This window comes from Megalobrama amblycephala, linkage group LG18 (assembly GCF_018812025.1).
Source record: "Megalobrama amblycephala isolate DHTTF-2021 linkage group LG18, ASM1881202v1, whole genome shotgun sequence".
In the NCBI taxonomy this organism is placed as follows: Eukaryota; Metazoa; Chordata; class Actinopteri; order Cypriniformes; family Xenocyprididae; genus Megalobrama; species Megalobrama amblycephala.
The window spans coordinates 26,284,155-26,298,077 of NC_063061.1; the positions used below are offsets into that span (position 1 = coordinate 26,284,155).

The following is a 13,923-nucleotide window of genomic DNA, read 5'->3' on the forward strand; positions in this document are numbered from 1 at the left end:
TTTGTTGCAAATCCAGAACTCTTTGCAATCTGATTTTAATTTGGTCCAAAAATGGTTTCATAATAATATGCTTGTACTCTTATAGATTATGCTGATATCATATATCAAAATACCTCCAAAATAGCCTCTTAACCTGGTTTATAATTCTTTGTGTAGATTTGTCATATGTATGAAATTCTGTATTGGTTACATCCTAATTCTAGAAGACAATTTCATTGGTTTCTGTTTCTTTTTAAATGTGTTTACTTTGATTGTCCCTCATATCTGAAACAATATTTGATTCCATATAGATCATCTTATTCACTAAGACATGAACAATTTCCTTTCTTTTTTGTTCCCAGAATTTTTAGTAAAACTGGTCGAAGGTCTTTTCAGTATAAAGCCCCTTCGGATTGGAATAATCTCCCTCAGTCTTTGAGATCTGTTATTTCATACTATTGCTTTAGGTCATTTTTATTTTCTCATCTTAAAATTTGTTTGTGTATGTTTTTAAGTTTTCTTATGTTGATCAGATGTTTGTGTATGTGTATCTACATGCTTATATATGATTTGATTGCTGTACTTTTGTTGTGGGTGTGAGGGTCTAGTTGAGCATGTCTGTTTTTTGTTTTTTTTGTGTTTTTTTTTTATTTTTTTATTTGTATGTTTGTTTTGTTTTTGTTTTTTTGTTTATGCTTTGTTTAGGACCCCCTCGAAAATGAGATGTTGCATCTCAAGGGGCTATCCTTCTAATAAATACAAATACTACTACTGCACACTACTGCAATCTACTGCAAGATCAATTTATAATAGTAAAATTAAAAAAAAAAAAGAAAAGAAAAATCATTGCTGTATTTTACTGTATCTGTAAATGTATTTTTGTATAGTGTAGTAGACAGTGAGCTGCAAAATAATTCCTGAATCCCAGTAAGCGGTATTTTTGTTACAGTGTTTATATGAATTGATCTCACTAGTGTTCACTGGGCAGTGCAGTAATGTGTATTTGTTACGTTTTGTGTGTTATCTGAGGCCAAAGTTTGATTTTGTCAGATAGAATAAGTTTTTGACTAGAACATTTTATTTTGACCTGGAAGTTTGAGGTTTGTACAAGTGCATAGTATTGAGATTGTGTTTATAGTTGTGAGAAAATGTTGAATTGTTTCATTTCAACTAGACTGAAAAGTTTGAAAGACAAACTTATGCTGGCTTGTCATAAAGCCAACTTAAAGTCTTGTTTAAAAAACATAAATAGTTTGAACAGTTAGGCCAGAATATAGATGTTCTAGGTGATTGCTAAAGCGTTGCTAGGTGGTTGCTAGGAGATTCTGGGTGGTTGCTAGGCTATGCAGTTTCTGGGGTGTTGCTAGAGTATGTAGTTGCTCTGGGTTGCTCTGGGTGCTCTGGGTGAACACACACACACACACACACACACACACACACACACACACACACACACACACACACACACACACACACACACACACACACACAGACACACACACACAGACATTCCCACCTCTGTTAATAACAGAAACTCAAAAATTGTTTGCAAAAAACAAGTTTTTGTTGTTCTTTAACTTGCACTAAAACATGTGATTTATGCCACTGAAGTATCCTGTGTAATATTAATAAAACTGCTCATCTCCTTTAGTGATACAAGCTCAGATTCATTTTGAATCTGTTGATGTTTTTCATATAGTGCCTTTAATTGGTGCCATGATGAATATTGAAATCTTGTTATTTATTTTTAATTTTAAACTGTATATAGGACTACTTTATGGTAATGCAATGTTTGTGAACACAATTGTGTATGTCAGGGCATAAATCTCCAAAAATCCATGGGTGCTTGCTTTAGTGTTGCCACCCCTCATATACCTCATGTCACCCCTTGGCCACCCTATAAATAATTTTCTAGATCCGCCCCTGCTGATATTGCTCCACTATTTTTCGCCGCAGCATTGGGGGAATTGGTGATCCTTTGCCCATCTTGACTTTTGAGAGACACTGCCACTCTGAGAGGCTCTTTTTATACCCAATCATGTTGCCAATTGACCTAATAAGTTGCAAATTGGTCCTCCAGCTGTTCCTTATGTACATTTAACTTTTCTGGCCTCTTATTGCTACCTGTCCCAACTTTTTTTGAACGTGTAGCTCTCACAAAATCCAAAATGAGCAAATATTTGGCATGACATTTCAAAATGTCTCACTTTCAACATTTGATATGTTATCTATATTCTATTGTGAATAAAATAAAAGTTTATGAGATTTGTAAATTATTGCATTTCTTTTTTTATTCACAATTTGTACAGAATTGTGGAATCGGGTTTGTATTTATATATTAATGATCTGTAAGATTTTTGGATTAAAATATCCAAAAAACACTAGAACAATGTTATACATTTTGTTGACTTGTGTACTTATCCCAAATGTTTCCAAGAAAATCCAGAAATAAGCAATTTTAACCAGGATACGGACTGTGTCCATGTGTAGCCTATCAATGACATCGTACCCGCATTACCCTTGATTTCCGGTTTGGTTTTGTAGAAACTATGGACACGCCAAAGACGCTTTAATTTATTATTTTTTTTATTAGACAGGTGAGCAACTGATTGGATACATTCATCGACAGAAAACTAATCATTATATAGTTCAACACAGTAAGCCTTATTGTTTAATCTCATTTTCTTGATTTACCGCAAATACCATGATTCACCATGCCTAATATCGATCTAGCTTACTGCAGTGTGCAACAAGTGTCTCATAGTAGCCGCCGAGCAAATGCACAGAGTAGCATTATAACAACTTTCAAGACACAAATGTATCTAATGATAAAGAACATTGCATTACCCCACATACGCATGACCGGAAGAAGCAGAAATGCTCATCTGTGGCATAATAAAAGCTTCACTCCTCTGAAGCCGTTTGTTGCGCTTGTCTCTCATTTGCAATCACTCCAGCGGCCTCGTTCCTCTCCCAACGGCTTTCAGCCACACCCTGGCTTCATACTATAGTAATAATAATAAAATTTTAATACATTAGCTCATCCATGAATGATTTCTTCCCGAGTCCCATCTGATTCTTTTCCACTGGCAGTAGCCATGAAGACAACACCTCCCATGATTCCGCAAAATCAAGGCATCATCAAGCTATGCCTGTGTTTTAAATAAGTGACCTCTAGCAGTGAATTACATATTGTGCCTTTAACTTGAAAAATATTATTTTTGGCATACTAAAACTGTAACAAGATAAATTCATATTACTGTTCAAAAGGTTGTGGTCAGTAAGACTTTTATTTTAAAGAAACTTCTTTCATTTACACATCAAGAATGCACTAAATTGATCAAAAATTTAAAGTAAAGACATTTATAATGTCTATAAAATAAAAGATTTCTGTTTTATATAAATGCTGTTCTTTCTATTAATCAAAGAATATTAAAAAAAAAAAAAAAAAAAGTTTTCAAAAACCTATTTGGCAGCATAACTGATTTCAACATTGATAATAATTAGAAATGTTTCTTGAGCAGCATATCAGTATATTAGAATGATTTCTGAAGGATCATGTGACTGAAGACTGGAGTAATGATGCTGAAAATTCAGGTTTGCATCACAGGAATAAATTACATTTTAAAGGTGCACTATGTAGTTTTTTCCGTCCGCTAGAGGTCGCCTATTCAAAACAAAGACGTAGCTTGATGACGCCAAGTTTGAGCGCGGAGTCTTGGGACATGTGGTCTTCACCTCACAGCCGGTGGAAAAGAATCGGGATAGGACTTGGTTAGAAATCATGTTCATGGATGCGATTATTAACGTTACTGTAGTATGAAGCAGAGTGGGACCGAGTTTGGTGAGAGCTGAATGAGGCCGCTGGAGCAATTGTTAATGAGAGACGAACGCAACACACCTCCCGAGCAGCGGAATTTTTATTATGCCATAGTCGCCGGCGCCACTTCCACTTTTCCGGTCGTGAGTATGAGGTAATGCAGCTCTGTTTATCAAATTAGATACATTTGAGTGTGTTGAAAATGATGTTATAACATTACTCTGTGCATTCGCTCGGCGGCTGCTGTGAGACACTTGTTGCACACTGCAGTAAGATAGATCGATATTAGAATATCCTATTAAATGCTGGATGGCTTGTGTTGATAAATGGCATGCAATTAATTTGAAAATGTATGATGGAGAGAATTCTGTATTATTTTAAAAAATAAAGCTGCATCTGATTATGCTATGTTAGCTCAAAATAGTGTTTTTCTTTGAGGCATGGTAAAGCATGGTACTCGCAAAAAATCAAGAAAATTAGATTTAAACAAGACTAAACGCGTTGAGCTATATAATTAGTTTTATGTCTATAAATGTAACCAAACAATTTGTTCAACATGTAAAACATGTAATATATTAAAGTGTCTATAGTGTTTCCAAGGTTTCTACAAAATAAAACTGGAAACCGAGGGTAACGCAGATATGACGCCATTGACGGGCAACTCACTCACACGTCCCAGATCCTTGGTTAACAGCAATTTTCTCACGATATACAAATGGTTGGAAACATTTGGGATATTGGAAGTACTCAAGTGAACAAAATATATAACACTGGCCCAGTAGTTTTTGGATATTTTATTTATATATATATATATATATATATATATATATATATATATATATATATATATATATATATATATATATATATATATATAATATAATTTTTTTTTTTTTTTTTTCTCACAATATTACTCCTTTTACTGTATTTTGATCAAATAAATACATCTTGGGTGAGCACTTCTTTCAAAAACATAAAAAAAAAAAAAATCTTTCCTGTCCCAAACTTTTGAACAGTAGTGTAATAAATAAAGAAAAATATTATATTGGGCTGAACTGATAGCTCTGCTTCTGTCCAGGTGAAACTGCGCACATTCTACAATTCTGTCATTCTCCATCATTCTCCCCTTGTGACTTTTTTTTTAAGGTGAATATATCCTCAGACAGAGTGACCAGACCCATTGTGATTGACTTTACAGCAGACAGGGCTCCCCTCAGTCGGGCAGTGTTTATAATTGCCACAGGTAAGATTTACATTTTTATTTATTTTATTTATTTATTTTTAACACTTATACTAATTCCAGTGATCTCATTGGTCAAAAGATTGATCAAAATAATTTATTTTATATTAAAAGGACCTATTATGCGTTTTTTTTTTGGGGGGGGGGGGGTGGTTCACTTTCAGCTTTCTTTACTGTGTAATGTTGCTGTTTGAGCATGAAAAAGGTCTGCAGAGTTACAAAGTCACTCCAAAAGGAGTTATCTATATCAGTGCGCACTGTTTCTGAACTCCCAGAAACGCCTCGTTTGTAGTCTTAAGTTTTCTTCTGGGAACGTACATGTCACAATATCTCTCATTTAAATAATTCCCATTCAAGGCATATGCAAAACGCACTCAAAGCGGGTGATCAATCACAACACACTGGTCCAGCCAACTAATCAGAGCACATTGCGCTTTTCAGAAGGAGAGGCTTCATAGAGACAGGAACTAAATGGCGTTACTGACAGACTGGGAAGAGTGGTGCTGCAACAATGCCAAATATGTGAAAAATGTTGTTTTTAACATTCAAGCATGAAAACCTGATTTACAAATTCAAGTATTCATATTTAAACCATTATTATATTATATCTTTGTACATTTCTTCATTTTATTGTTATAAATTCAGGCTATAATAATTATGAGCTTAGCAACTGCAACTCCAACATGTGTGAACTAAACTAATAAATTACTTAAATCAAATGGCTTCTTTAAAAATGTAGCAATAAACTGTCCTGCAACCCTTCATCCTTGTTTAGCCTCTTTGACGAGTGTGTTGATCTGCGCTCTCCTCATCTGGCACCTCCGCTCTGCCAAGTTCAGCCGTATAAGAGATGGGGTTCGTTGGTTGCGTCGCAAGAGGGAAGACCTCCGGATGGAGGCGATGGCTTCAGAGAAGTCACCGTTGCGAGAGGGATTTCTGGATGAGAGCGAGAGTGAGGATGACCCTTTCTTTGTGGAGGAACACTGAATGTACTGTCACAATGTTTAAGAATAAAATTTCATTATCTTTATGCTTAGTAAGTCAAAAGACTTTGTTTATACAATTTAGCAGCACTGATTCTTTCCCACTACATTCATTCTCAATGTACCTTTGGCCTCTTAAACTTAATAAAATATACGTCTTGTTGCTAATTTTGGATGCACAGTTCGTTGGTATGTTATTTTTGTTGGTATGGGAGTGCCCTTTTTTTAGGTCAGAGCAACTGCCCCTCACGTCCCTGCTCCTTACAATTTTATTTACAGTCAAAAAGTACTTATTTTTTGGAGATCACTTCATTCTATTTTCTTTTGCTATTACCAAACCAATTGAATTGCGCTGATGACCAATTTAATTTAAAAGTTACTTATTCAATGAGATTAATTTTCACATTCCATGAAATTGGTCAGACATGTTCATTGGTCCTTTGGAAGTGACGTCATGTTGCATCAATTACCACAATGCACCGCACCTTGACCTCAAAGAATATACACTAACAAGAAGCGACACTCAACAGAATGTTCCATTGCAACACCTGCACCCAGCAGCGGCCTTGCATTTCCGCCATTTTGGGGTGAAGGCGACTTGGCAGTCCACTAGTTTCTATGACAATATCAGCTGCTTTGTTAAAAAAAAAAAAAAAAAAAAAAAAAAACAACTTTTTCACAAAACCTTCTTGCTCTCAGTCAGTTTGGGTTAAAACTCTTTAAAAGATCTAGTATTAGTATTAGACTTATAAACACTGAATTAATACCGACATATGAAATAAAATTATGACATGCATCAGAAAAATTGGGAATGTTGGACAATAAATATATGAATATAATGGCTTGATTTTTCAGTGCTGTCTAATGTCCATTGAAGCAAAACTGTCCAAAAGTGGGAATTATGCAATAATGGACACAGCAGATCATAAGATCATTATGTTTGTAGCGTGATCCATTAAAACGTACAATATAGCTTATTTCAATTCAGACCTAGATATTATTATTATTATTATTATTATTATTATTATTATTATTATTACTCCACTAGGTCTGAAATATATTGTTCGCTGCAAACATGATGATCTTAAATTAATTAATTATTAATTTACTATTAATAAATGTGTAAAGTTGCATAAAATGGAAATACTCAATAAAGTAGGCTAACTACTAACTATGGATGAATGGTTGGATTCCACAACTGGTAAAATAAAACGTATATAAGACAATACAACATTTACTGTAGGAGCCATACAATTTACTGGTGACTTAATTTAAAAAACTGTGCTTCTGATTTGGCAGTGAAATTCACCGATTTTGGGTGCGTGAGATGTGAAGGATTCAATGGTCCAGTTAGTATTTTCAACCCATAATGGCGGCCGCGCTACCGGAGCGCCATCTAGTGACTGTTGCCTAAAAAGTATCAGAGTGTCTCCTCTTGGGTTCTATACTCTTTGTTGACCTGGAAATTACAGTGGGTACGGAAAGTATTCAGACCCCCTTAAATTTTTCACTCTTTGTTATATTGCAGCCATTTGCTAAAATCATTTAAGTTAATTTTTTTTCCTCATTAATGTACACACAGCACCCCATATTGACAGAAAAACACAGAATTGTTGACATTTTTGCAGATTTATTAAAAAAGAAAAACTGAAATATCACATGGTCCTAAGTATTCAGACCCTTTGCTGTGACACTCATATATTTAACTCAGGTGCTGTCCATTTCTTCTGATCATCCTTGAGATGGTTCTACACCTTCATTTGAGTCCAGCTGTGTTTGATTATACTGATTGGACTTGATTAGGAAAGCCACACACCTGTCTATATAAGACCTTACAGCTCACAGTGCATGTCAGAGCAAATGAGAATCATGGGGTCAAAGGAACTGCCTGAAGAGCTCAGAGACAGAATTGTGGCAAGGCACAGATCTGGCTAAGGTTACAAAAAAAATTCTGCTGCACCTAAGGTTCCTAAGAGCACAGTGGCCTCCATAATCCTTAAATGGAAGATGTTTGGGATGACCAGAACCCTTCCTAGAGCTGGCCGTCCGGCCAAACTGAGCTATCGGGGGACAAGAGCCTTGGTGAGAGAGGTAAAGAAGAACCCAAAGATCACTGTGGCTGAGCTCCAGAGATGCAGTCGGGAGATTGGAGAAAGTTGTAGAAAGTCAACCATCACTGCAGCCCTCCACCAGTCGAGGCTTTATGGCAGAGTGGCCCGACGGAAGCCTCTCCTCAGTGCAAGACACATGAAAGCCTGCCTGAAGGACTCCAAGATGGTGAGAAATAAGATTCTCTGGTCTGATGAGACCAAGACAGAACTTTTTGGCCTTAATTCTAAGAGGTATGTGTGGAGAAAACCAGGCACTGCTCATCACCTGTCCAATACAGTCCCAACAGTGAAGCATGGTGGTGGCAGCATCATGCTGTGGGGTGTTTTTCAGCTGCAGGGACAGGACGACTGGTTGCAATCGAGGGAAAGATGAATGCGGCCAAGTACAGGGATATCCTGGACGAAAACCTTCTCCAGAGTGCTCAGGACCTCAGACTAGGCCGAAGGTTTACCTTCCAACAAGACAATGACCCTAAGCACGCAGCTAAAATAACGAAGGAGTGGCTTCACAACAACTCTGTGACTGTTCTTGAATGGCCCAGCCAGAGCCCTGACTTAAACCCAATTGAGCATCTCTGGAGAGACCTAAAAATGGCTGTCCACCAACATTTACCATCCAACCTGACAGAACTGGAGAGGATCTGCAAAGAGGAATGGCAGAGGATCCCCAAATCCAGGTGTGAAAAACTTGTTGCATCTTTCCCAAAAAGACTCATGGCTGTATTCGATCAAAAGGGTGCTTCTACTAAATACTGAGCAAAGGGTCTGAATACTTAGGACCATGTGATATTTCAGTTTTTCTTTTTTAATAAATCTGCAAAAATGTCAACAATTCTATGTTTTTCTGTCAATATGGGGTGCTGTGTGTACATTAATGAGGAAAAAAATGAACTTAAATAATTTTAGCAAATGGCTGCAATATAACAAAGAGTGAAAAATTTAAGGGGGTCTGAATACTTTCCGTACCCACTGTATAACAGTCAGTGGAAGAAAATGGAGGAAGTCAAAAATCAGCCACAGAATCAAGAGCGCCCATGGCCAACAGTTGATGATTTTTTTCGCTTCTTTGAAACAGACAACACATGAAACCAGCAAAGAGTTGGATGGATATCTGTCCTGTGTTTCAGACACCAGTGTTTCAGGCACTGCAGGATTGATTTTTAGCCCCAAAAGAGCTAGGCTTGACACTCACAATTTTGAAAATCAGCTTCTGCTTAAGTTAAATCTGAGGTTTTGCAACTTTGAGTAGCATGTTGCATACTGGCATTAGGTAGTAGTCTTATAGTTTGATAATTAAACACAAACAGTTCTAAAGTAGGATAAAACTTTGTATGTGGTTCATTCACTTCATGTTTTTAGAGATTAAAAGCTTAAACAAGAATCTCTAGTTTTCATTCTTGCTGTTACTTTTACTTTTTTAATACTCAAGTACAATTTTAATGTAGTACTTTTTTACTTTTACTCGAGTATGATTCTGGCCAGATACTTTTACTTTTAATTGAGTAAAATTTTCACTCAGTACTTGTACTTTCACTTGAGTAACATTTTTGAGTACTTTTTACACCTCTGGTTACATTATGTAATTGCTCTGGAAAGCGTCACTGTTACTATTGTCCATAGAGTTTTGTTCAAATTCCCCTAATTATTCAACGGTAAGCACATCGGCTAAACAGGTGTGCTATTATTTTTTTACAAGTGATGAGACTTAAAGGAGATCTAATATGCCCCTTTTTACAAGATGTAAGTCTCAGGTGTCCCCAGAATGTCTAGGTTTTAGCTCAAAATACTCCACAGATCTTTTTTTATACCATGTTGTAAATGCTCATTTTTGAGTGGAAGGAAAACATGCTGTTTCCGTGCATGTATGTTTAAATGCAAATGAGCTGTTGCACCCCACCTTGCTTTCCTGAAGAGGGCGGAGCCTTTACAGCTTGTAACTCTGATACTCTGCCAAAAACTTAAACATTATCATCTCTATTGTGGTTAGGTTCACATGACATTGCAGTTCTTCATCTTCATTATCTGAATGGATTTTAAAGCCGTATCACTTGTTACAATGGCTCTGATTGTCTTTTAGAAGTACGAGATAGCCTTCTTGAATGTCAGGTTGAGTACTATTCCACTTGCGACGACTTTGTACTGTTGGAGATACTCATGTCTCCAGCGATACCAAAAGTTGTCAGCGAGGCTCTGTACCTGCTTCCACTGTTCCCTGAACATGTCACTACCTGAGAAGTTTCCAGGAGATGGAGGTGCACCGACCTTCTGATTCAGAAGCATGGCAGGAGTTAGTATGAGAGTCAGGGTCTGAGGAGACTGGAACTAATGGCCTTTCATTTATTACTGCAGAAATTTCAGCCATGAAGGTGCATAGGGCCTCATGTGAGAGGGGACGAGATCCGTACTACATCAACATTGAGTCCAGAATACTCTTCACCACACCTATCAAATGTGCCCAAGCTCCCCCCCATCTGTGAAGCATGGGGCGGATTGAATTCCCATAAGCAAGAGCAGTTGAGGTATTCTTGCATCTTTGGGTCCTTCACCATTTTGAAGAATCCCAGTTCTTGCTTGCAGCTACAAAGTTAGTTCCACAATCTCACTGAAATTGTTTCATGGGCCAAAAAAAAACTCTGTAGAGTGTTTATACTGCTGGAGGTGCTCACGCGTTCACATACAAGTGAAGAGAATGGCCCAACGCTTGCTCTCTGCATGACCTCCTCTTGTACGACGAGCTGAGACTAAGAAAGGACCAAACACATCCAAGCCAACATAAATGAAGGATGGAGAGATGCTCCTCTGGAAGGAGGATGCACCTGATCATGGAAGTGACGAATTAGTAAGGTGGAGATATGTCATCGTCCAGGTAAGACGATGGGATTTCTCTCATCACTGACAACACAGGTGCATGTGTTAGACCAGTGGTTCTCAACTCCAGTCCTCGGGACCCACTGCTCTGCACATTTTGTATGTCTCTCTTATATGACACACTCAATTCAGTTCATGCAGACTCTCCTAATGAGCTGATGATCTAAATCAGGTGTGTTAAATAAGGGATACATACAAAATGTGCAGAGCAGTGGGTCCCGAGGACTGAAGTTGAGAAACACTGTGTTAGACTACCACCAACTCTGATTAGTCCATCTTTGCCCAGAACAGGATTTTTGGACAGAAAGAAGGTTGACCTTTTTGGCTTGGGCTAATTCACTCAGGCAGTAAGGCTGATGACACTCATGCCAGCCTATATGTGTGCATGTCTGTCCTTTAGACTTAGAGTTAAAGGAACCGGCAACATTGATTAAGCACGTCACTTCTCTCAACAGCGACGTCCATGTCGAAAAGCGTTTAAAGCCTTCTGGGTTAAGTGATTTCTCAGTTCTAATTGTGGCAGAAGTGCTCGCTTGAGGTAAAGGATGAACCTCTGAATCCGTTTCTGGATTCACCAGCTCAAAGGTCTCTTGCAAGGTTAGCTCACTTTCTAAAGGTCCATAAAGAAAGTCTGGTCCTGTCAACCACATGGTGTTTGTAAGAAGAGAACCTGGAACAGACCTGGATCCGCAGTCAGCTGGATTGTGCTCGGAAGGCACATAATGCCATTGCTCAGCCTTTGATGATTGCCTGATTATTTTTTTTTTTTTTAACACGCTTGTGCACATACATATAGAACCTCCTACATTCATTGTGTATGTAACCCAATACGACCTTGCGGTCACAGAAAAACTTTACAGAGTTTGAAATTAAACTCATCCAAGATTAGATCTGATATCTCCACAGCTAACAGCACAAAGTTCTAACCTAGGGATTTTGTAGGTTCGTCTGGAGGTGTTAATTTAGCTTCTCTCACTGTTAAACAGCGGAACATTTGCTGCATATTGGCAGTCACAGCAACGGGCTCCTTCCAAAATCGAATCAGCACACCTAACAAGCTGTTGTTTAAATCTGTTCCTGTCAAAAGAACGCTATTCAGTGAAAGACCCTGATATTGGGTGCTGGAATCAAACACCACTCTAACCAAGGGCTTTTTTGGATGATAAACTCCGAAGAATGGTAAATACCAACGTTCTTGGTCAACACTTAGGGGAGCAGCATACTCTGTATGATCTGCATGATATAGTGGTTGTAGTGTGAAGTAGAGGGCTGCATTGGGTTTGGGCCCAACGCAAATCTCGCGGGAGCGGGCGGTTTTACCTTTGCTGCGGGCGGGAGTGAGCGGTCAGAAAACTTTGCGGGAGACCCGCGGGGAATGGTGGGATTTGGCGTGTAATAGAAACGGAGTCAACAAATGAAAATAATGAGAAGAAAATTAAAGCAGCTCTTTACTTGACAAAAGCAAAGCAAGTCAGACACTTGGAAACAATTCTTAAAATTCGCCCGTTTTATTTTGAGCATTTTCGCATTATCTAGTGCACCGTCAGAGAGGGCATTCAGTGTGTGTGTGGGCGGATCATGGAAGAAAGACGCACAAGTCTGCGACCGCAGTCAGTCAGCAATATTCTTTTCCTTCAGTAAATTATATGGAGTATTTTTGTTTTAACGGTTAATGTTTCATAACGCTAATAAAAAATACCCAATGTTTTTTATCACGTGTGGTGCTTTGGTTTTGCGGCTACTTCATCTTATTTAAACGCAATCATGTTTAAAGTCTGTTATTCTGGATGTTAACTTGAACGAATTTAGTCTGAGAGTATTTGTTTAGGCCTATTTTCAAAAGCTTTGAGAGAAAGTCCGCGGGAGCGGGCGGGTTTGGACACAAACATTGCGGGCGCGGGCGGGAGTGGAACACGCGGGTTGCGGGAGCGGGCGGTCCTGGTCAGATATTCAGCGGGAGCGGGCGGGTGCGGGTTGAGGAAATCAGTCCCGCACAGGGCTCTAGTGTGAAGAGAGATTCAGACTTACTTAGGGCTGATGGCAGAAGGGCAGCAGGTGTTTGTAGCCTCTGCTCCCAGTCAGAACAGAAGGAGTCTGAAGTTGCTGTGTCAAGGCCAGAACACACCAAGCCGACGCCGACCAACTAGTGGCGACGAAAGCAGACTGCAGGGTTGGCTCACGTCGGCAGCGTCTGTGTCCAAAGTTGCCCTGACACACCAAACCGACGCTAAACAGCCGACGGCCAAGTAGCACATCTGTTCTGCACCTGCATGAGATGAAATGCCTTTCCGAACAAGCAGGAGGCAGTAGCTGAACAGCCAATCAGAATGATCAGATGGCCCGACGGACCGACGAGCTCCAACGCCGATTCAACATTTCGAATCGGCCAAAAAAAAGCTGATGAGGACCAACTTCAGCCAACGGTGCGGAACACACTAAGAAAACTTAGTCGGCCGACCGTCGGCTTGGTGTGTTCCTGCCTTCACTCTGCTCTTGTGGCGGTGAAGACTTCAGCAGGTCTGAGTGGTGTTGTGCGAGCGGTCAGAAGCTTATGCTTCCCAGTACTCCTCAGGTAAGTACTGTTCAAGGAGCTCTCTTACTAGCGTCTGATGCAGGCATGTCCAGTCGTCCTTGTGTAGCCTCTGGATGGCCTCTGTATGAAGGGTGTGGAGAAGGAGGTTGTTGCTGCCTGTTGTTGGAGATCCTGCAGTGTCTGCAGGATGAGGGTGCTCCCATCCATGGCTTCTCCCCGTGGTAGGTCTGGTACCTGGGTCTGTTGCCACGGTGACAGTTCTGTCCTCAGCTGGCTAGGAGCCTTTTGGAGAAGGATTTTGCATTGTAGCAATGCTGTGTGCCTTCTGGTGCCAGCTCTGGGTTCTGGGTTTTGCAGTTCATAGTTGCTAGTGTGTTGCAAACCATTTT

General features: G+C 39.1%; 1 protein-coding gene across 1 annotated transcript in view; it reads left to right on the plus strand.

The window, feature by feature from the left end:
* Window positions 1-6,190, plus strand: part of cpdb (carboxypeptidase D, b) — a 68,702-nt gene extending 62,512 nt beyond the window's left edge. Inside the window, exons 20-21 of the mRNA XM_048165304.1 lie at window positions 4,946-5,042; window positions 5,815-6,190. Coding sequence (XP_048021261.1) covers window positions 4,946-5,042; window positions 5,815-6,026 — 309 coding nt within the window. The 3' untranslated portion in view covers window positions 6,027-6,190. The remainder of the gene's footprint in view (window positions 1-4,945; window positions 5,043-5,814) is intronic.
* Window positions 6,191-13,923: the final 7,733 nt, after the last annotated feature.